Source organism: Dendropsophus ebraccatus, chromosome 9 (genome assembly GCF_027789765.1).
Source record: "Dendropsophus ebraccatus isolate aDenEbr1 chromosome 9, aDenEbr1.pat, whole genome shotgun sequence".
Lineage (NCBI taxonomy): Eukaryota > Metazoa > Chordata > Amphibia > Anura > Hylidae > Dendropsophus > Dendropsophus ebraccatus.
Window position 1 is genome coordinate 113,207,267 of NC_091462.1, and position 23,132 is coordinate 113,230,398.

General features: G+C 53.3%; 1 protein-coding gene across 2 annotated transcripts in view; it reads right to left on the bottom strand.

The window, feature by feature from the left end:
- Positions 1 to 514: 514 nt before the first annotated feature.
- Positions 515 to 23,132, bottom strand: part of TAOK2 (TAO kinase 2) — a 33,811-nt gene continuing 11,193 nt past the window's right edge. Inside the window, exons 2-20 of one of the 2 annotated variants that reach the window (XM_069984565.1) lie at positions 17,098 to 17,301; positions 16,948 to 17,019; positions 16,766 to 16,867; positions 13,631 to 13,676; positions 13,334 to 13,430; positions 13,064 to 13,177; positions 12,890 to 12,981; positions 11,748 to 11,841; positions 11,203 to 11,284; positions 10,940 to 11,107; positions 10,614 to 10,820; positions 9,646 to 9,774; positions 9,331 to 9,567; positions 8,876 to 9,004; positions 7,464 to 7,667; positions 7,140 to 7,379; positions 3,445 to 3,657; positions 2,327 to 2,509; positions 515 to 1,831 (exon numbers count right to left, since the gene is read on the bottom strand). In XM_069984565.1, coding sequence (XP_069840666.1) covers positions 1,289 to 1,831; positions 2,327 to 2,509; positions 3,445 to 3,657; positions 7,140 to 7,379; positions 7,464 to 7,667; positions 8,876 to 9,004; positions 9,331 to 9,567; positions 9,646 to 9,774; positions 10,614 to 10,820; positions 10,940 to 11,107; positions 11,203 to 11,284; positions 11,748 to 11,841; positions 12,890 to 12,981; positions 13,064 to 13,177; positions 13,334 to 13,430; positions 13,631 to 13,676; positions 16,766 to 16,867; positions 16,948 to 17,019; positions 17,098 to 17,229 — 3,084 coding nt within the window. In that variant the 5' untranslated portion in view covers positions 17,230 to 17,301 and the 3' untranslated portion in view covers positions 515 to 1,288. Of the gene's footprint in view, positions 1,832 to 2,326; positions 2,510 to 3,444; positions 3,658 to 4,611; positions 7,380 to 7,463; positions 7,668 to 8,875; positions 9,005 to 9,330; positions 9,568 to 9,645; positions 9,775 to 10,613; positions 10,821 to 10,939; positions 11,108 to 11,202; positions 11,285 to 11,747; positions 11,842 to 12,889; positions 12,982 to 13,063; positions 13,178 to 13,333; positions 13,431 to 13,630; positions 13,677 to 16,765; positions 16,868 to 16,947; positions 17,020 to 17,097; positions 17,302 to 23,132 lie in introns of those variants that run through there. The other variant, XM_069984564.1, reaches the window with a different exon arrangement.

A 23,132-nucleotide genomic window follows, 5' to 3' on the forward strand; every position in this document is an offset into this window, starting at 1 on the left:
CCTCAGGAGCAGCATGGAGGACAATATAAAGCAGTACTGAACTGAATTTAGCATGGGGAGAGTTGTAACATTACAAGCTGCTGTCACTCTACTGCTGTTCCCTCCTCTCCTTTCTATAAAATTCTATAGCCAGCTGTAATCTGATGACTCAGTGAACAGTCTGTCTACTCTCTCAAGAAGTAATGTCTCCTGCACACTTCTGTTAGTGGATCACAAAACTGCTGAGGTGCGCATAGTCCTACAGGAATCAGCGGGTCCTATACTGACTGCAGACCAGAAAACACAGCAGTGTGAAGCAGACAAAAGAATATAGGAAGGAGGGGGAGAGGAAAGAAGCATTTTTGTCTGATAAGATATATGTGTGTGTGTGGGGGGGGGGGGGGGGGGGGGGGGGGGGGACCAACGGCACAAAGATACTCTGTGCTGCTGTTACAACCACATTACACAGAAGAGGCCCTTTTCAGCTCCTACCCCTCCCCCAGAAGCGGCACACGACACGGACGCCAGTATCCATTCCAGTTTAATACTTTAATATCCAACATATGTCATGTAATGTAAAGTCTCTGCGAGGTCCTGAAATGCCCACAGCTCAGCGGGAGCGGCCGTCCTGCTTCATTCTCACCTCCCAAATAAAATCCATGGATAAAAAAAAAAAAATATACAGAAACTTAGTCCCGGCCCTGGGGGCCCTAGACGCCCCGCAGGAATATTGAGGATTTTTATTATTTTTAATACATTCCTTAATAGCTTGTCTTTTTTAAATTTTTTTACACTTTTTTCTATTAAAAAAAAAAATTGCCAGACATCCGATCTCTCGCACGCTCACGGTACACACAGACGCACAACCGCCCATCAGAACACCCAGTGACAACATCGTAAAATGATACAGCGACCGAACATATAATAAAAGGGACTAAAAAAAAAAAAAAAAATCATTATAATAATAATTATAATAGAGGCATTTACCCAGTAAAGTGCTAGAAAAACAAGCAGTGATTGATCTTCTACCACGGACGCGGGTGAAATACGCGGGCAGCGCAACCAAAGAAGAACCAATAAGAACGGGGGCAGAGTTCTATGTACAGGGGGAGGGGTCAGTCCGATAGCGCAGGAACGGAAATGAAGCAAAAAAAAATAAAAAAAATATCTGGAATTGGAGAGAAAACTTATGAGGGCGACAAGTGTGGACTTGAGAGCGGAGGGCGAGAGCCGCCATATTGTCATCATCACAGGTATATGTAAGGGGGGGCTCCTGTAGTCAGGAAGGGGTTACTGAGGGGCCCTAGGCTCAGGAGTAGGACAGATGGGAGCCATTAGAGAGCTGAGAGGTGACACTGGTGCTCCGGCTCAGCCCCGCCTCCGAGGGTCCTCCCGGTGCCCCTCTCCTCAGAGGTTGGGGGCTGTTACGCAGGAGGAGGAGGCCGGCCCGGCCGCTGGAGGACGATGACGACGGTGAGGCAGAGGAGGAAGAAGAGGAGGAGGAAGAAGGCATGGCGGAGGAGGAGGAGGAGCCCGGAGGGTGCAGACCCCATGAGGAGGAGGGAGGGGCTAGTAGTGTTGGTTGGCGCCATAGTTGAGGTGCCCCAGTATTTTGCACGCCGTGACTCCAGTGTGAGCCGCTGCGAGGTACAGGGCGTGAGGGCCAGCCGGGAGGAGGGGCCGGGTAGCCCTGATTGAACGCCTCTGCAGGGATTCCAGTCAGCGCCATGTTGCTGAATCCTAGCCGCATACTCTCCGAGTCGAAGGCTTCGATCTCCCGCGCCTGGCGTTCCAGAAGGCTGCGGATCCGCTCCGAGCGTTCACTTTGCAGGGCCAGCATCTCCTCCTCTATCTGCAGGTGTAAAGGGACACCATCAGATGGGGAACACAATATGTAAACCACCCAAGCCCCCAACACCAACCACTGGGCCAACAGTCCCGACACTCCTATACCACAAGGCCTACCATTCCCCAACACCAACCACTGGGCCAACAGTCCCGACACTCCTATACCACAAGGCCAACCACTCCCCCCAACACCAACCACTGGGCCAACCATTCCCCCAACACCAGCCACTGGGCCAACCATTCCCCCAACACCAGCCACTGGGCCAACAGTCCGGACACCACTATACCACAAGGCTAACCATCCCCCAGCACCAACCACTGGGCCAACCGTCCCAACACCCAGGCCACTCCTATACCACGAGGCCAACAGTCCCTCAACAGCAACCACAGGGCTAATCAGCCCCAGCCCCACCACCAACCAACCCCCAACACCAACCACGGGTCAGGCATGCCCCCCCCCCCCCAACACACACACCCAGGACACCCATCCCTGTCTCACCCTCTGCTCCAGCAGTGCCCGGCGGATGGACACGCGCTGCTCCAGCTCCTTGATCTCGCGCTCGTGCTGCGCCTCGGTGTGGATCTTGATCTTGCTCTGGTAGGCGTTTAGTAGTTCCAGCTCTTTCTGCAGCTGAATCCGCAGCTCCTGGTACTCAGACTCCTGAGTCTCATCCAGCCGGAGCTGAAGTTATAAGAGAGATAGTGAAAAATAGAACCAGACCCGCCAAACTGCAGTACCATCCCTCCCTAACACTGCAGACGTGCTGTGAGTTGTAGTAGAATAAATGGTCGCTGCTGCGTCATGCTTCTTCCCTCTATGGGATAGACTAGGCCATTCCTAACATATCTCTATACTCATTTACCAAAAAGAATTACAGCTCAACTTCTGGCCACTAGGTGTCTCCCCTGTCAGCAACCCACTGTCCATCTCTAGTAACAGATAGATCAGGACAGAACACAGGGGTGGGGTTTAGCATGTGCTATGTGTAGCCAGCAAGGGTTGTGTACCTACAGTCTGGGAGCCTGACTGCCTCCCCCACAGGGTCCACACAGACCCAAAAGGTAAATCAATGCTTCCCACTCATCACCCATAACCTTCTGGGCAGCTTTCCCTTATACTTCCATTACTGTACGTACACAGTGCTGCCTCCTGGATATACTTTCTTGTCCCTTCTCTCCCTTTAATCAACAGTTCTGGTCTTAGGGCCAGTTCAGAGTAAAAGCAGCGGAACTGGCGGAGACTTACGCTGCTTTTACTCTGTGTGAACTGGCCTTTATAGTGTAACCCCTTCCTTGCTATACCTTTCTACTTACACAGCAGCAACCTGCAAACCCAATGCACCAGTAACCCCTTCTCCTTCCCCATGACATCTAGAGTACTGTACATCATCCAACACAGTTTAGTCCAGTGCACATTCACTATGTCTGGGTATAGCAGAGAGGAGTAGGTGCTGTGCTATCCAGACAACTACAGGAAAGGACTTCTAGACATCGCTGCGCACCATGGAGGGGGCTGTCAGGGGATATATAACAGAAGTGACATCACCACCCTGAAGGGTTAATGTCTTATACAGCCAGGGGTAGGCCTGAGGCCTTGCATGTATACACTGGACGTACGGCTTGGGTGGAGAGCATCTCGTTGATGCTGTGGTCGTACTGCTCCGCCAGGATGGCCAGCTTGCGGGTCTGCTCGTCCTTCAGCCTCTTGAGGATGCTCTTGTGCTCGCTCTTGGGGGTGGTCTCCAGCAGGTGGTTGCGCAGCGCCTTGTACTGCCGCGTCTGGATCTTGCACGTGTCCTGAAACTGACGCTTTATCTGCAGCTCCTTGGACTACAGGTAGAAATATAAAAGGGGGAAGGGGAGAGATGGGAGCAGATGTGGGTGGTGGGGGCAAACCCAATGCATGATGGGAAATTAGAGGAGAAGGAAAGAATAGGGATGAAGAGAAGATAATCATTCCCTCCTCAGCAAACAGGGGTTAAAGCAGAGCTAGGTCAGTGCCCCCCTATATCACACCTTCTACTGCTGTACACACTACATCTCCCACAATGCAGCACAGCAGGACACAGAGCCACCAGGAGGCAGGATGATGCATCTTATGCCGTGTTGCCCATAGCAGTCAATGCAAACCTGCGTACGGAGGACGCGTACGGGTGTACCTGGCTATTCGAGGAACAGTGTCACCATATAAATCATGGTATGAACCTCAGAGCTGCACTCACTATTCTTCAGCTGGCATGTCCCTGATAAAGCTCTGGGCACAGGAGTGTACTCTGCAGCAACTGAATTGTGAATACAGCTCTGAAGGTGACTGGAGGATAAGAACTATGAATGCAGCTCTGAAGAGCCGAGTCTGTATCATATGAGTCTGTATGTGAGCGGGGCTCAGTTACACGGCCTTCAGTCGTACATCCTCTCCTACACACGGAGCTGTCCCCCAGGCTTTAGCTTATTCATTGGCTGAGCTTTAGCCCTAATACACACTGTGATATCAGCTGATAATACCATATAATAGGACCCTTAGGAATTGTGAATTCAGCTCTGGAGGCAGCTGGAAGATAACTGTGAATGCAGCTTTGGATACATATGGCCCTAAAGGGGTTAGACAAACACAGTCGCTTCTGTCCAAAAAAAAAACCAGCGCCACCCGTCTTCAGGATGTGTGAGGTACTGCATCTTAGCTCCATTCACTTCAATGGAATTGAGCTGCAATACCACATATGACCAGTGGATGGAGTGGTGCTGTTTTTTTTTTTTTTTGGCCATGTTTTTGTAATCCTGGATAAAAACATAAAATGATGGTTTTATGTTTCTGGCTATGACGTCACTAATATGTGACCCCCGGGTAAAATGACGCTGCTGGATACGGCCCCCCACACACTGCACATCATGGGTTATACTATGAGCGGTGACTGGGCGCCATTAGCCTGCTCTCTGCCTATAGACTCAGCCTTCCCCCGTGTAGTTGTACGCGCTCGCTCGGCTCTGCGCACAATGATGACAAATGAGATGACACATCGGATGATTTCACTTCCGGTTTATTACAAACAAAAAAAAAACACAACAAAAAATAAAAAATAAAAACACAAAAATAAAATAAAAAAGGAACAGAAATGACGGATTTTACACTGGAGGGAAGAATGGCGAAAAATAAGAGAAGATGTAGGAGCTAATAAATAGGTTGAACGCCCGTCTGCTCACTCCGCCTCTCCTTAATGCAGCACGGGGGGGGGGGGGGGGGGGGCTAAACGTTAAATATATATCTGTATGGATTGTGCTGATATAACACAGAACGGCCAGCAGTTTTTACAAGATGCCAGGGATGGGGAAGGAAATAAATTAAAAGAAATTATAATACAGAAATAATACCATCAAATTATTTAAAAAAACGGGGGCGACAAGCACAAAAAGGCGGGGAGTTGTTTTGTTTTTTCTCATCCTGAGTTTGGGGGAAGGCTGGTCTCAGGCATAGAAAAGGCTAAGAGGCTGCCCCACAGGGCAGGAACCTATAGAGAACCCATAGATGCAATACACGCGGCAGCCACAAGATGTCACCCGCAGTCCAGACTATAGCACCAACCTGCAGCTTATTCACAGTCCTCTGTGGAACTACAACCCCCAGCAGATAACCAGCCAGGTGATGGGGGGGCTATAGCTCCATAACAGCAGCCGCTCATATCATATACATCTCTCCAGGTTGCGTTTATAATCATCGTCCGTGACACGCAACCGAATACTCTGTATATAGAATACGTTACCCCCCGCTCCAGCCATGAAATGTATTACAGTACTGACCGTAGAAATGGAAGGGTTAACCTCTTCCCTGCCACAGAGACCAGCACGAGCCCTCGAAAAAAAAAAAAAAAAAAAAAAAAACACGCACAAAAAAGAAAAAAAACAAAACAATACCCTCCATGCTGCCCCCTAGTGGTATGATCCCGGTCATTACATGGAGGGGACACCTCTGGTTATCTGTATACAGTGAAAGGTGCGGGGGTGACATCAGCAGGTGTATATTGATAACACTGCCCCCTGTGGGGCGATAAGTGCAGGCGCACAGGGGAGGAATCAACTACAACCTATGTGCAAAAGAAAACCTGTTACCATAGTGCAAACCGCTAAGAGGCGCCCCCCCATGTAACGTCTCCTTCATGTCAGGCAATAAGGCACTTTTCAGCATAAGACATGGCGGTGGGCGGTCAGCGCCAGGGGATGGGAGGGTTTATCCTCTTGGCTCTGCCCACTGACCGGCCCACCAGGGCCCCCCGCTGCTCACTGCGCTTTGCGGCCTCCCTCCGCCTCCGCTCGCGGCTCATCAGTCTGGGGATGCGGCTGGGCTTTTCCTCCCTTAGGAGTTTCATTTTGGTCATGTACATGAGAGCCACTGGGGGCAGCACTGTGCAGAGCCTGCGGACCCCCTGTGTGAGGCTATTGTTTAGTGTCTTTGCTATCTGGGAGGGGGCCCTGGAGAGCCGCTGCCACCATGATGGCGGCTTGCTGTTGCTAGAGGAGCGGCTGGCCAGCACAGGGATACGGCTGCGGTAGCCGCCTTTGTATGTTTTGGGGAAGAGATAGAATAGGCCCCCCTCCCCTGCAGCCCCGCAGCGCTGGAGGACCCTGAAGAGGGGCCTGGGCAGCCGCAGCAACGCTCGCAGCCAGAGCCTACGGGATCTTTTAGGCCAGCCCTTAAGCCACTGCCCAGCTGTTTTACCCACGGACCCAGCCACTAGGAAGATGGACAGGAAAATCCCGGGCGATGTGAAGACCCCCACAGCTATGGCCAGGACCGGCACGTAATATAAGCGGAGTCTATAACTCATTGCCAGCGCCGCCAGCGCCCCCCAGCTCTGAGCCAGCAAAATGAAGGTAGCGGGGCTGAGCGCCAGGACCCAGCATAGCAGGATGTAAGCGCACAGGAGGCTGGCACCCAGGGTCTCCAGGGCCACCAGGGCTGAATCTATCAGGGGGCCCGGTCTCCAGAGGGTCAGGAGGGCCAGCAGCAGGGGAAGAAGCGACCAGGGGCAGAAGGGCCGGGAAGCTGCCAGCAGAGTCAGCACTCCGCACATGACGTGACTGGGTAGTGAGGAGGAAGCCTGAGACGGGGCAGGACGGACAGGACCCTCCGGCTCAGGCTCCCACGTAGTAGTAAGCTCAAAGTAGGGAGCGTCCTGATCTGGACAGCCATCGGCCTCGCTGCGCTCTACAGATCCATCTGCCTCCTCCTCCTCCTCCGAGCTGCAGAGGCTGAACCGGTCTCCCTCTACCCCCTCCTCCTCATCCTCCTCTGTCTCATCCTCCTCCCCAGGCCTTACTTTCAGGCTCTTGGGCTGCTGCCGGACTTCGGCGGCGTGTTTCTGCCGGAGTTCCTGCTCACGCCGCTTGTTGTACTCCAGCTGGTTACCCAGCTCGGTCTGATGCTGCAGGCGGATGAGCTCGCTGCGGGTGTGCTGCAGCATCTGCAGGTGACGAAACTCCAGCTCCTGGGTGCACTCGTGCTGCCGCAGAAGCATGGCGCATTCCAGGTCCCGCTGGGTCTGCTTCTTGTTCAGCTCCTGGGAAGAGAAGGTGAGGTTATTGTGGATGGTCGTCACCCGCCATCATGGCCGAGGTCTCTGCGTTATAGACGGGCGGCTCACCTCTCTCAGAAGATCCTGGTCCAGATTGTGCCGCGCCAGGAGCATCTTGCGCTTGTATTGCCGACACTGGAGCTCGAAGTACTGGCGCTGGCGGCGTAACAGATTGGCCTCCTCCTCGGCCTGGTAGTGCTGCATACTCTCCTTCTGGCGCAGCAGCCATTCCTGCTTCTCCCGCTTTGGGGTGCTCTGGTTTTCCTGCAGCTCCTGAGTTATGGAAACCAACACTTAGCACAATGCATGGTAAGTGCAGCATCATGTGTCATGTGACCCTCAGCATTATCCACCAGAAGGGCCGGGGAGCCACGGACTAAACCTCTAGAGCAGAGATCGGAACTGTGGCCCTCCAGCTGTGGCAAAACTACAATTCCCACCATGCCTAGACAGCCAAAGGCTCTACGGAGGTTCCCCATCTCTGCTCTAGTAGGTGACAAATCAAATTGGATATTAAGAATAGATAAAAAAGGAGGAATTGCCAAACAGATGGCTGCGGTAAGGCCAGGGTAACACGGCTGCCCAAGAGCAACATTAGAATGGCCGACTGAGGGGTTTTCCGGCAAAAATCTTTTTCTGTTAAATCAACTGGTCTCAGAAAGTTATACAGGTTTGTAATTTACTTCGACTTAAAAATCGCCAGCCTTCCAGTACTTACCAGCTGCTGTATGTCCTGCAGGAAGTGGTGCTTTCTCTCCAGTGCTCTCTGCTGCCACCTCTGTCCATGTCAGGAACGGTCCATAGCAGAAGAGGTTTTCTGACATGGACAGAGGGGGCAGCAGAGAACACTGTCAGACTGGAGAGAATACACCACTTCCTGCAGGACATACAGCAGCTGTTAAGTACTGAATGACTGGAGATTGTTAAATAAAAGAAAACACCAAATCTATATAACCTTTTGACACCAGCTGTTTTGAAAGGGGGAAAAAAAAAAAAAAAAAAAAAAGGAGCCAGAATTACCCTTTAAAGAGGTTGTCCAGGCACAGTCCACAGGATAGGGAAAAAAATAAGAGATTGCGGGGGTCTGACCTTTGTACCCCCCGCCAATCTCCATATTAGGCCCTGGCTTGTGACATGAATACAGCTGTGGGTGCGGCATGTGACCCGCGGCTCTATTCATTCCTATGGAGCCACCAGAGAGCCAAGTACTACTCTTTCGGATCATTCAGCTCCTTCCAGCGGCTCCCTAGGAATGAATAGAGACGCGGGTCATGTGCCGTACCCACAGCTGTATTCATATCACAAGCCAGGGCCTGATATGGAGATTACAGAGATAGGACCCCACACGATCTCCTACTTTTCCCTTATTCGGTGGATAGGGTACAATTGATTTTGCCCAGACCACCCCTTTCACAGTGTATGATGCCCACTCTGCTCGCTGTACCTGTACATTGCGTCACAAGAGTCTTCTATTGGCTTACCTCCTTTAGCTGCTCCTTCCGGATCTTGTACTGCCGCTTCTGGCTCTCCAGCAGGTTTGTCAGCTCTTTCTTCTGCTGGCCCAAGATGTGCTGCTGAAACTTCTTCTCTTCAGCCATAGCAGCCTTAGCCTGGGAAGGAAGGACGCTGTTACTGACATCAGCCATCTTACCCTGAGCTCCAAGCAGACTACAGCACCGTCCCCGAGCGAGCAGCAACTACAAATCCCATCATGCGGCGATACTTTGTTATGGCATAATAGGAGTTGTAGTTTTGCAGCCCCATGGCTTGGGGGACACTGCTGGAGGGTGGGCCATCTTCAGCAGGGATAAGGAACCTTTAGCTGTTGCAAAACTACAACTCCCATCATGCCTGGACAGCTGAAGCTTTAGCTGGAGGGTGGGAGGTTCCGCACCCCTGCTGTAGAGTTTGCAGACCCCAGATACCACATGACTACCTCCTTCTCAAAGATGGCCTGGTGTTTCTTGGCCAGTTTATCGGTCTCGGCAGCAAAGTTGCTCCTGTGAGCCTCCAGCTCCTTGTCCAGGCGCTGCTGGTGCTCGTCCAGCTCCGACTTCAGCTTATTCTCCAGGGCCATAAGCTGCTTCTGGTGCTGCCGGCGCATCCGCTTGTACCCAGACATCTGTTCCCGTAACGCAGAGTCCTGCTCATGTTCCTGGATCTGCCGCGTCACCTAAAGGAGGTGAAAGGTGATGAGAAGGCGACAGGCCTGGAGTAGTGACCGGACATAGATTTGGGTGGGGGGGCTCACCAGCGAGGCGGTGCGGATTGTGGCAAAGTGGTCCCTGTTGCGGCAGTATGCCCTCCTCCGAGCGGCCGAGGTCGACTGCTGAGCCTCCATCTCTGGCTGGTACGGATCATCGTATATGTTGTCGTGAGTCTGGTAAGAAAACCAATGTGTTAATGTAAGAAACGGTGAGGGAGCCGGGTGTGTGGGTGTAGACGTCAGGCGGCTGGAAGGCACAACAAATGAACGGGGAAAGGTTTGATATTCTGCCCTTTAGCAAAAGTATTGTACAATGGAGACCAAAGAGAACTGTCCAAGCCGGTACGGTAAGGACAAAGCCGCCATAATGCTGCAGTGTACTGCTATACAGGAACAACTACAGCCAGCACTGTCTGGCTGTGGGGAGCTGCGGTATATACACACACATACGTGGCTGCAGGGAGCTGCAGTATGCACATACGCTTGGCTGTGGGAAGCTGCGGTATATACACACACACATACGTGGCTGCGGGGAGCTGCGGTATATACACATATGGCTGCAGGGAGCTGCGGTATACATACACTTAGAGGCAGGGAGCTACAGTATACACACACACACGGCTGCGGGGAGCTGCGGTATTTACACACACGGCTGCGGTATATACACATGGCTGCGGGGAGCTGCGGTATTTACACACGGCTGCGGTATATACATATATGGCTGCGGGGGGCGGTGGTATATACACATATGGCTATGGTATATACACATATGGCTGCGGGGTGCAGTGGTATATACACATATGGCTGCAGGAGCTGCGGTATATACACACAGGTGGCTGCAGTATATACACACACGGATGGTCACATGGGCAAGTACAGTGCATCTAAACGCCTTAGCAATTACATCTAGTCACAGACAGGTAACAGCGTGGTAACATCACTGGGAGATGCACCACAATGGTGGCTCAGTTAGCTATCCTAGCACAATGTTGCAGGCGTGAGAAGACGCTTACCGGCAGCCGGTGTATGACGGAGCTGTTGGAGGTGACTGTGTGCTCTCCCTCCTGCATCATGGCCATCTCTCCGCTATCATCGGAGGCGTCAGCCAGACTGTTCACCGAGCTGCTCTGACTGCTGGCGCTGATGGACATGCTGGGTACAGACTGGCTGCTCTCCATGCTGGTTATTGTACCCGTGCAGTGAAGAAACTGCTCCGACTCCTAGAAGAGAGGAAAGACCATACCAGAGACGGCCATCAACCAGCAGGCATCCCCCATGGACAATGACACTACAGGGTGGATATTATAAGAGGTCACATCCAGGCCCTGCGCCCTCTCACCTCCTCCTCCTCAGTGGTCTCAGTGTTCGGCCCATTCTGGGTGTCCTGGAAGAGGATCTTCTTCATCTTGCGGTACTGCAGGTTATCGAGCTCCCTCACTGCGTCCTTTGTGCGCTGGATCAGCTCCATGATGACCGTCTGAGGCCTCTCCCTTTGCAGAAAGCGGTGCTGTAAAGTAGGACGCACAGGTCTCAGTATAATATCTCACTATAACGTACCAGAGAGACATTATGTGTATATGTATGTGTATATATATCTCCAACCTTAAGCAGAATGTCAGAGCTTGGTCTGTCTTGGGGAATCTTCTGGAGACAAGAATCCACAAAATTCCGGAAATATTCAGACCTGCACAGAGGAGATAATGCCATGACACATACACATATAGGGTCACACTTCAATAAATCCATATATACACATACACACTGAGGAGTGTATACTAAGGACAGAGAGACTGTGACCCCCCCCCCCCCCCCCCCCAGCCACCTGTATATAAGGACTGGGAGTCCTCACCATGGTTAGGACTGCAGGACAGTGGACTATACCAAGGTCAAAGCTGGGGGGAGTACTCACCAGGGATTGGACTGCAGGACAGTGGATTATACCAAGGTCACAGCTGGGGGGAGTACTCACCAGGGATTGGACTGCAGGACAGTGGATTATACCAAGGTCACAGCTGGGGGGAGTACTCACCAGGGATTGGACTGCAGGACAGTGGATTATACCAAGGTCACAGCTGGGGGGAGTACTCACCAGGGATTGGACTGCAGGACAGTGGACTATACCAAGGTCACAGCTGGGGAGTACTCACCAGTGATTGGACTGCAGGACAGGAGACTCATTCTGAGCTATGTGGTATAAGGCACTCATAGCATTCATATTGAAGAGTGGGGGCTTCCTCTCGGCTGTGGAGATACAGTATAAATAGTAGTCAGTGTATTACACATTAGCATGGATAAATGTTAAATCCTTATAAATCTCACTTTTTGGCTCTTGCCGTGATCTCTCTGCATCAGCTACATTGCTTTTTATTGTAGGAGAAGTAGTTCGCTATTCCCCCCCTGCCTCATGTGGTTCAGTCCAGGACACAAAGGGTGGGAAAAAACATCTGGTCCCTACTTTACTAGTAGGGGTTCAGACTGTGGCTGACTGATAGGGAGAGAGATCAGCACCATGAAAGATGTCACATCCTGCTCCAGACACTAAGGACAAGAGAAACCAGCGCCACAGGCGGAAGAGGAAAGAAAGAAGGCAGGCATCACATGAGGAGGAGTAATAGAGGAAGAGGAGCCAAGCTGCACAGAGAGGAAGAGGAGGAGACTGAAGAGCAGAAGGAAGAGAAGGAGGATGAGGGGTAGGGAGGCAGAAGAGAAGGAGGGAGGTGGCGGTAGAGAAAGAAGAGGCGACGTCGGGTGATGGAAGAAGAGGAGGAGGAGTCAGGTGGCGGGAGAAAAGGAGGAGGACTAAGGTGGCGGAAGAGAAGGAGGAGTAGGGTGGCAAAAGAGAAGGAAGGAAGAAGAGTCAGGTGGCGGAAGAGAAGGAGGAGGAGACGTCGGGTGATGGAAGAAGAGAAGGAGGAGGAGTCAGGTGGCGGGAGAAAAGGAGGAGGAGTTGGGTGGCAGAAGAGAAAGAGGGAGGAAGACGAGGAAAGAGGAGTAAAGTCGCAGAAGAAAAGGACAAGACAGCAAGAAATGATGTTTACTCCCATCATGCCCATGGCTGGGAGAGCAGGTGATGGGTGAGTATAGAGGTGACAGGGTCCATGTTAAGGGTGCGTTCACACATACAGGATCTGCAGCAGATTTGAAGCTGCTGATTCAAAACAAATTAATTCTAGGCCATTGGAACTGCTGCAGATTCAAATCTGCACCATCAAATATGCTGCAGATCCTGTACGTGTGAACGCATCCTAAAAGAGTAAACAGTAAAAAGCGTACTAAATCATCCTCTTACCTAACTCAATGCTGGTGATCCCGAGGGACCACACGTCCACCTTCCCATCATACTGCCCCTCGTCCATGGCCAGAATCACCTCCGGAGCCATCCTGAGGAGCAAACACGTGTCATGTTATAGGACCAGCACCAGAGAGAAGCTTGAAAGGCAACAGGTAGACCAGCACCACTCACCAGTATGGAGTTCCCACAAAGGAATTAGCTGGAGCCACTATAGAGGCCGAGCCGAAATCCCCCAACTTCACCAACCCCGGCTCTGTCAGGAGGATATTACCAGCCTTCACATCTCTATAAGGGAAGCAGAATAGTGAGTACAGCTCCGGAACATAATGCAAGAGAAGTAATGTATGTAGACAGTGACCTCACCAGCAGAATAGTGAGTGCAGCTCTGGAGTATAAAATAATAATGATGATGATGATGATACAGTGACTTTTGTAACTTACCTGTGGATCATGTTGTGTGTATGGAGGTAGGCCAGGCCCTGGAGTGCACCATGGGTAATAGCAGCAATCTCCACCTCCTGAAGGGGTTTCTTATGTACTAGATAGAAGAACAGAAACAGCCGTGGTCATCCAATTGTGCGTTATGAAATACACTGACAATAGCTGGAGATGGCTGGAGTCTCCCCCCGACCCCCCCAATAGACAGATGGGTAAGTGAAGAGATTGAGGTCTGGACACTATACAGGAAGGTAGATGAATGGCGGGAATAGGACCCTCATAGTATAACATCTCACTTACCCTCCAGGAGGTCGGAAGCGGATCCCAGACAGTACTCCATCACCAGCTGCAGCACCGTGTACAGGGGGCGAGAGAGAAAACAGTCATGACTAGAGGTAGAGCTGGGCGTTATCAGCAAAAAATTAAATCTTGATCTCATTGAACATTATATTTCTTCCCCCCCCCCCCCTTGTTTTTCTACTTGCAGCCGCCTCAGATACCGTTTCATGGTCTTTGCCTAACAGGGGGTGGGGTCGCTACAGCTGCCATCTCCCTGTAGTAAGCATCCCTTTGGTTCATGTCCTCTGTACTCAGCCCCCATCCATGTAGGAAACCCAACCCTTTAGTACATTCCCCAGAGTGCTGCCTGCAGCCACAAGAGTGACTGGCAGGGCGGTGAGCCAATAGCTCGTTGCTCTGTCAATGCACTGAATTTAACTATAAGGGCTCATTAGGAACCCTCATAGTTAAAAGCATAGGTACAGCACCCAGTAGCTGTGTGCCCCTGCCCCATTAACCCTTTCTTTGCCGCAGCCTGTAAGTGATGCACAGTAATTAGGCTCTAAATCACTTGCTGCAGCACAGAAAGGGTTAACAGTAGACCCGATTTGCTTCACCGTATCAGCTCCTGCTCTGATGGCCCCCGACCTTCACACTGGTGTCACACACATTTTTCAGGGGTAGACTGTGCAGTGGATGATGAAACATGTAGTTTCCTTCTGACCACTCCAAACCTCTTTTTCCAGCGAAGCTGCTGGCAAGTAGGAAACAAAAGTGCACGAGGTCAGGGGTCACTAGAGCAGGAGACAGCGCTGCAAAGCACAGTTTTTTTGCTGTTAACCCTTTCTGTGCTGTGATGGAGTGCTTCATTACTGTGTGTTACTTACATGTTGCATCACAGAAAGGGTTGAAGAGAGGGAATGTCAGCCCCGCATGGCACATAGGATAGTGGTGAGGAGAGGAGGAGGTCTGGCACATAGGATAGTGGTGAGGAGAGGAGGAGGCCTGGCACGTAGGGTAGTGGTGAGGAGAGGAGGAGGTCTGGCACATAGGATAGTGGTGAGGAGAGGAGGAGGCCTGGCACATAGGATAGTGGTGAGGAGAGGAGGAGGCCTGGCACATAGGATAGTGGTGAGGAGAGAAGGAGGCCTGGCACATAGGATGGTGGTGAGGAGAAGAGGAGGCCTGGCACATAGGATAGTGGTGAGGAGAGGAGGAGGCCTGGCACATAGGATAGTGGTGAGGAGAGAAGGAGGCCTGGCACATAGGATGGTGGTGAGGAGAAGAGGAGGTCTGGCACATAGGATGGTGGTGAGGAGAATAGGAGGAGGCCTGGCACATAGGATAGTGGTGAGGAGAGGAGGAGGCTTGGCACATAAGATATTGGTGAGGAGAAGAGGAGGTCTGGCACATAGAATGGTGGTGAGGAGAGGAGGAGGAGGCCTGGCACATAGGATAGTGGTGAGGAGAGGAGGAGGAGGCCTGGCACATAGGATAGTGGTGAGGAGAGGAGGAGGAGGCCTGGCACATAGGATAGTGGTGAGGAGAGGAGGAGGAGGCCTGGCACATAGGATAGTGGTGAGGAGAGGAGGAGGAGGCCTGGCACATAGGATAGTGGTGAGGAGAGGAGGAGGAGGCCTGGCACATAGGATAGTGGTGAGGAGAGGAGGAGGAGGCCTGGCACATAGGATAGTGGTGAGGAGAGGAGGAGGAGGCCTGGCACATAGGATAGTGGTGAGGAGAGGAGGAGGAGGCCTGGCACATAGGATAGTGGTGAGGAGAGGAGGAGGCCTGGCACATAGAATGGTGGTGAGGAGAGGAGGAGGAGGCCTGGCACATAGGATAGTGGTGAGGAGAGGAGGAGGAGGCCTGGCACATAGGATAGTGGTGAGGAGAGGAGGAGGAGGCCTGGCACATAGGATAGTGGTGAGGAGAGGAGGAGGAGGCCTGGCACATAGGATAGTGGTGAGGAGAGGAGGAGGAGGAGGCCTGGCACATAGGATAGTGGTGAGGAGAGGAGGAGGAGGCCTGGCACATAGGATAGTGGTGAGGAGAGGAGGAGGCCTGGCACATAGGATAGTGGTGAGGAGAGGAGGAGGCCTGGCACATAAGATAGTGGTGAGGAGAGGAGGAGGCCTGGCACATAGGATAGTGGTGAGGAGAGGAGGAGGAGGCTTGGCACATAGGATAGTGGTGAGGAGAGGAGGAGGCCTGGCAAATAAGATAGTGGTGAGGAGAGGAGGAGGCCTGGCACATAGCATGGTGGTGAGGAGAGGAGGATGTCTGGCACATAGAATGGTGGTGAGGAGAGGAGGAGGCCTGGCACATAGGATAGTGGTGAGGAGAGGAGGAGGAGGCCTGGCACATAGGATAGTGGTGAGGAGAGGAGGAGGAGGCCTGGCACATAGGATAGTGGTGAGGAGAGGAGGAGGCCTGGCACATAGGATAGTGGTGAGGAGAGGAGGAGGCTTGGCACATAAGATAGTGGTGAGGAGAGGAGGAGGCCTGGCACATAGCATGGTGGTGAGGAGAGGAGGAGGTCTGGCACATAGCATGGTGGTGAGGAGAGGAGGAGGTCTGGCACATAGAATGGTTGTGAGGAGAGGTGGGGGCAGGAAAAACAAAGGCCCGGAAATAACAGACCCAGGAATGGGGTTAACAATAGTAGAGGACACAGGACGGCAATGGGGCAGGGGAGAGGAGAGGGGGTGTATGGCAGTGACGCGGGCGGCCGGCAGGGGGCTATTGTGCTGCTTTTTCGGTACACTCAGTGCACGGCTCCAGCCTCCCACACACGGCAATCACAGGACTCCGTAGACACGACTAGATGTGAGCGGTGTGATCATACATACAAGAGCTGCCACCATCATCATACATGTAGAGATCATCACATGTCATAGCGCCACCTACAGGGGGCTCCCTGACCAAAGATCGCGCCTAACCTACAGGTGACTCTTAATGCTTCATGTGACAGGAGGAGAACCACAGCCCACTATAATGGGGGAGCAGGAGGGAAACGTGTGGGAGGGCTGCAGGATCGGGGTCTGAGCCGCATTATTCAGGATCAGTAATGTAATGTATGTACACAGCAGAATAGTGAGTGCAGCTCTGGAGTATAATACAGGATGTAACTCAGAATCAGTAATGTATACTCACCCAGGCTGTGTGCTCCCGCAGGTAACATCCTTTATACTCTATAGTGTTGGGATGTCGCAGCTTTTGGAGGAATTTCACTTCTTTGATGATGTCCTGCCATTTCTATAGCAGAAAGCAGAGGTTTATTAGTGACCTCCGGGCTGTACCTCATCCTCTATGTCCCCCGGCCCGGCAGCACTCACCTCATTGGACTGCTTGCCGCTGTACGACATCTTCTTAATGGCGACGACCTCATTGTTGCGGATGTCCCGGGCCTGGAGGGAGGAGAGAGCTGCTGTTACAGGAGAGTCAGTAAGATGGCGCGGTGGTCCTAGAATCGGCCCCGTACTTACAAAGTAAACCGCACCAAAGCTGCCGTGCCCGATCTCCCGCAGGTCGGCAAAGAGTTTCTCCGGGTCATCCTTGAAGAAAAGCTCGGCCACTTCAGGGTCCTTCAGGCTGCCGGCCCGGGCGTTGGACGGCATGACGAGGGCCAGGGGGTACCCCCCGCGAGATGCCGCCGCCACCACTCCCAACGGAGGCTGGACCCACTGAGGCTGCAGGAAGAAAGGAGGAGAAGTAAGGGAGGATGAAGGCAGGACAGGTACAGGGGGCCATACAGATGGTATATAGCAGATACACCTGGGGTCCGGACGTGACAACAGTGATATGGGGGGAGGGGGGGATAACACATAATGGGGTGACAGACAGGATAACAGCGACATTACAGTATCCACACATCACATCCCCATATGTCCTGACCTGCCGACCCCCCTATAAACCCTCCCCCACCGCGTACACCCCCATCATCCAGCGCTCCACTAACCCCCGTCTGGCCAGGTAGTTTATGACACGCATTAACCCCTCGGCTGCTGGAGAGACCGGGGGAGATGACAGATGCAGAGCCCCCGCCTCCTCTGCTGACAGCCATAGATACAGGATTCCTATTGGTTCTCACCCAGAGGGGCGGGAAACCAGAGTCTTGCAGAGCAGTCATAGCCGGAGCATCCTCCTGCCACCCCCATCACAGAGGAGAGACCCCCACACCCATCACAGAGGAGAAACCCCTCACCCATGACAGAGGAGAGACCCCCACACCCATCACAGAGGAGAGACCCCCACACCCATCACAGAGGAGAGACCCCCCTCACCCATCAGAGGAGAGACCCCCACACCCATCACAGAGGAGAGACCCCCTACACCCATCACAGAGGAGAGACCCCCTCACCCATCACAGAGGAGAGACCCCCACACCCATCACAGAGGAGAGACCCCCACACCCATCACAGAGGAGAGACCCCCACACCCATCACAGAGGAGAGACCCCCCTCACCCATCACAGGAGAGACCCCCCTCACCCATCAGAGAGACCCCCACACCCATCACAGAGGAGAGACCCCCTCACCCATCACAGAGGAGAGACCCCCTTCACCCATCACAGAGGAGAGACCCCTCAGAGGAGAGACCCCCTACACCCAGCACAGAGGAGAGACCCCCCTCACCCATCACAGAGGAGAGACCCCTCTCACCCATCACAGAGGAGAGACCCCCACACCCATCACAGAGGAGAGACCCCTCACACCCATCACAGAGGAGAGACCCCCTCACCCAGCACAGAGGAGAGACCCCCTACACCCAGCACAGAGGAGAGACCCCCTACACCCAGCACAGAGGAGAGACCCCCCTCACCCATCACAGAGGAGAGACCCCCCTCACCCATCACAGAGGAGAGACCCCCTCACCCATCACAGAGGAGAGACCCCTCTCACCCATCACAGGAGAGACCCCACTACTACCCTCACCGTCCTCCTGTCATTGACCTAATACACTGACCCCCTGCCCTCACCCTCCTCCTCCCTGGTACCTCTGACCCCCTGCCCTCCTTCTCCTCCTCCTCCTCCTCCCAGGTACCTCTGACCCCCTGCCCTCCTCCTTCTCCTCCTCCTCCTCCTCCTCCCAGGTACCTCTGACCCCCTGCCCTCCTTCTCCTCCTCCTCCTCCTCCCAGGTACCTCTGACCCCCTGCCCTCACCCTCCTCCTCCCGGGTACCTCTGACCCCCTGCCCTCCTCCTCCTCCTCCCAGGTACCTCTGACCCCCTGCCCTCACCCTCCTCCTCCCGGGTACCTCTGACCCCCTGCCCTCACCCTCCTCCTCCCGGGTACCTCTGACCCCCTGCCCTCACCCTCCTCCTCCCTGGTACCTCTGACCCCCTGCCCTCACCCTCCTCCTCCCTGGTACCTCTGACCCCCTGCCCTCCTCCTCCTCCCTGGTACCTCTGACCCCCTGCCCTCCTCCTCCACCTCCTCCTCCAAGGTACCTCTGACCCCCTGCCCTCACCCTCCTCCTCCCGGGTACCTCTGACCCCCTGCCCTCCTCCTCCCAGGTACCTCTGACCCCCTGCCCTCACCCTCCTCCTCCCGGGTACCTCTGACCCCCTGCCCTCACCCTCCTCCTCCCGGGTACCTCTGACCCCCTGCCCTCACCCTCCTCCTCCCTGGTACCTCTGACCCCCTGCCCTCCTCCTCCTCCCAGGTACCTCTGACCCCCTGCCCTCCTCCTCCTCATCCCGGGTACCTCTGACCCCCTGCCCTCACCCTCCTCCTCCCGGGTACCTCTGACCCCCTGCCCTCACCCTCCTCCTCCTGGGTACCTCTGACCCCCTGCCCTCCTCCTCCACCTCCTCCTCCAAGGTACCTCTGACCCCCTGCCCTCACCCTCCTCCTCCTCCCAGGTACCTCTGACCCCCTGCCCTCACCCTCCTCATCCCGGGTACCTCTGACCCCCTGCCCTCACCCTCCTCCTCCCGGGTACCTCTGACCCCCTGCCCTCACCCTCCTCCTCCTGGGTACCTCTGACCCCCTGCCCTCACCCTCCTCCTCCTCCTCCCTGGTACCTCTGACCCCCTGCCCTCCTCCTCCTCCTCCTCCCTGGTACCTCTGACCCCCTGCCCTCCTCCTCCTCCTCCTCCTCCTCCCAGGTACCTCTGACCCCCTAGCCTCCTCCTTCTCCTCCCAGGTACCTCTGACCCCTGCCCTCACCCTCCTCCTCCCGGGTACCTCTGACCCCCTGCCCTCACCCTCCTGCTCCCGGGTACCTCTGACCCCCTGCCCTCACCCTCCTCCTCCTTCCAGGTACCTCTGACCCCCTGCCCTCCTCCTCCTCCTTCCAGGTACCTCTGACCCCCTGCCCTCACCCTCCTCCTCCCGGGTACCTCTGACCCCCTGCCCTCACCCTCCTCCTCCCGGGTACCTCTGACCCCCTGCCCTCACCCTCCTCCTCCCGGGTACCTCTGACCCCCTGCCCTCACCCTCCTCATCCCGGGTACCTCTGACCCCCTGCTCTGTTCCTCCCGGGCACAGCACTGGACATGGGGTAACAGTAGGCACAGATTCCTTCATCTCCGGCGAAAAAAAAACAACGTCTTCCTCCATGTGAACAGTAGTTCCTTTTATTACAAGAAGCCCTCACCCCACCGCCGCTCCACACTGCAGGGCCCTGGACCCCCCACCATCGCTCCGCACTGCAGGGCCCTGGACCCCCACCGCCGCTCCACACTGCAGAGCCCTGGACCCCCCACTGCCGCTCCGCACCGCAGGGCCCCCTCAGATTGGAGCCAGCTGCCCTGGTGCAGAGGCCTAGAGGGCACGGAGGGCTCTGCAGTCTATGCTCCCCCTCATGTGTACATTGGCTATTGCTCCATCTTATCTGCTGGGAGGTCGGCTGTAAGGGCCCCATTACATGGAGAATCAGGCCGATCCAGCAGATTATCACTCTGTGTAATAAAGACAACGAGCGGCCGAAGAAACAGCTACTGATATATAGAGACATTACATCCTATGTGACTGATATCACCGCTCCTCTTATAACGCTCCAGTCCTGATATATAGAGACATTACATCCTATGTGACTGATATCACCGCTCCTCTTATAACGCTCCAGTCCTGATATATAGAGACATTACATCCTATGTGACTGATATCACCGCTCCTCTTATAACGCTCCAGTACTGATTTATAGAGACATTACATCATATGTGACCGATATCACCGCTCCTCTTATAACGCTCCAGTCCTGATATATAGAGACATTACATCATATGTGACCGATATCACCGCTCCTCTTATAACGCTCCAGTACTGATATATCCTCCTATTACATCATATGTGACTGATATCAGCCGCTTCTCTTATAACGCTCCAGCACTGATATAACCTCCTATTACATCCGATGTGACTGATATCAGCCGCTCCTCTTATAACGCTCCAGTACTGATATCACTCACATATGATGTAATGTCTGGAGGTTATATCAGTGCTGGAGCGTTATAAGAGAAGGGGCTGATATCAGTCACATATGATGTAATGTCCGACTGTTATATCAGTACTGGAGCGTTATAAGAGGAGCGGCTGATATCAGTCACATATGATGTAATAGGAGGTTATATCAGTGCTGGAGCATTATAAGAGGAGGGGCTGATATCAGTCACATAGGATGTAATAGGAGGTTATATCAGCCGCTCCTCTTATAACGCTCCAGCACTGATATAACAGTCGGACATTACATCATATGTGACTGATATCAGCCCCTCCTCTTATAACGCTCCAGCACTGATATAATCTCCTATTACATCATATGTGACTGATATCAGCCGCTCGGAGTAAGCCGCAACTCCGACTCCGATTCCTGAATTTTATCAGGACCGACTCAGACTCCTGCTCCTTCATAAATAGCCAGTCATATACCAGGGGAGCTTCTCCCTAATGTCCTACATGATCCTGGGGCGACTTCTAAATAAATAAAGGAATACTGTATATAAAGCAGCTTCTCCGGTGTGTGCAGTGGATGCAGCCAGTCTCCAGCCTCCATGTCCTGAACAATCTTCTATGTTTCTAACTAAATATTCACCAGACTTAAAGACACACTGCTAACAATACCAGATCCCTGTGATATAGAGGGGTCACACATAGTGATATAGAGGGGTCACACAGTGATATAGAGAGGGGGGGGTCACACAGTGATATAGAGAGGGGGGGTCACACAGTGATATAGAGAGGGGGGGGGGTCACACAGTGATATAGAGAGGGGGGGTCACACAGTGATATAGAGGGTCACTGTGGGGGCACGCAATAGCACACACACAGCCTGCTGCAGCTATAGCACACACACACACACACACACACACCGCCTGCTGCAGCTATAGCACACACACATACACTCACACAGCCTGCTGCAGCCATAGCATATACACACGCACACAGCCTGCTGCAGCTATAGCACACACACAGCCTGCTGCAGCCATAGCATACACACACACACAGCCTGCTGCAGCCATAGCATACACACACACACAGCCTGCTGCAGCCATAGCATACACACACACACACAGCCTGCTGCAACCATTACACACACACACACAGCCTGCTGCAGCCATAGCATACACACACACAGCCTGCTGCAGCCATTACACACACACACACACACACACACACACAGCCTGCTGCGGCCATAGCATACACACACACAGCCTGCTGCAGTCATAGCGTACACACACACACACAGCCTACTGTGGCCATAGCATACGCACACAGCCAACTGCAGCCATAGCACGCACGCACGCAAAACACACACAGCTGCAGCCATAGCACACTGAAGAAAAACACACAATTTTCTCCCAGAGAGAAAACCCCACACTGAGGACAGATGTTACAGCTACACTACTTATGTCTTCTCCTCCTCCTCTATATTACACAGGATATCTTCATATTACACTGCTGCTCATATACAGTCATCCAGCATCCAGGAAGAGAACAGCACAGATCTCCCCCCACACAATGGACTCTTCCAGCTCAGAAACAAACTGCCAAATAGTGACCGTCAACTTTCCCCCGACCCCCCTTATGTAATAGGGCCAGTGTCTTATTACTGATATATTCCCCGACCACTCTTATGTAATAGAGCCAGTGTCCTATTACTGATATATTCCCCGACCACTCTTATGTAATATGGCCAGTGTCCTATTACTGATATATTCCCCGACCACCCTTATGTAATAGGGCCAGTGTCCTATTACTGATATATTCCCCGACCACCCTTATGTAATAGGGCCAGTGTCCTATTACTGATATATTCCCCGACCACCCTTATGTAATAGAGCCAGTGTCCTATTACTGATATATTCCCCGACCACCCTTATGTAGTAGGGCCAGTGTCCTATTACTGATATATTCCCCGACCACCCTTATGTAATAGGGCCAGTGTCCTATTACTGATATATTCCCCGACCACCCTTCTCTCCAAAACTAGCTCCAACTCCGACTCCACAGCCCTGGATATACCTCCTATTACATCCTATGTGACTGATATCACCGCTTCTCTTATAACGCTCCA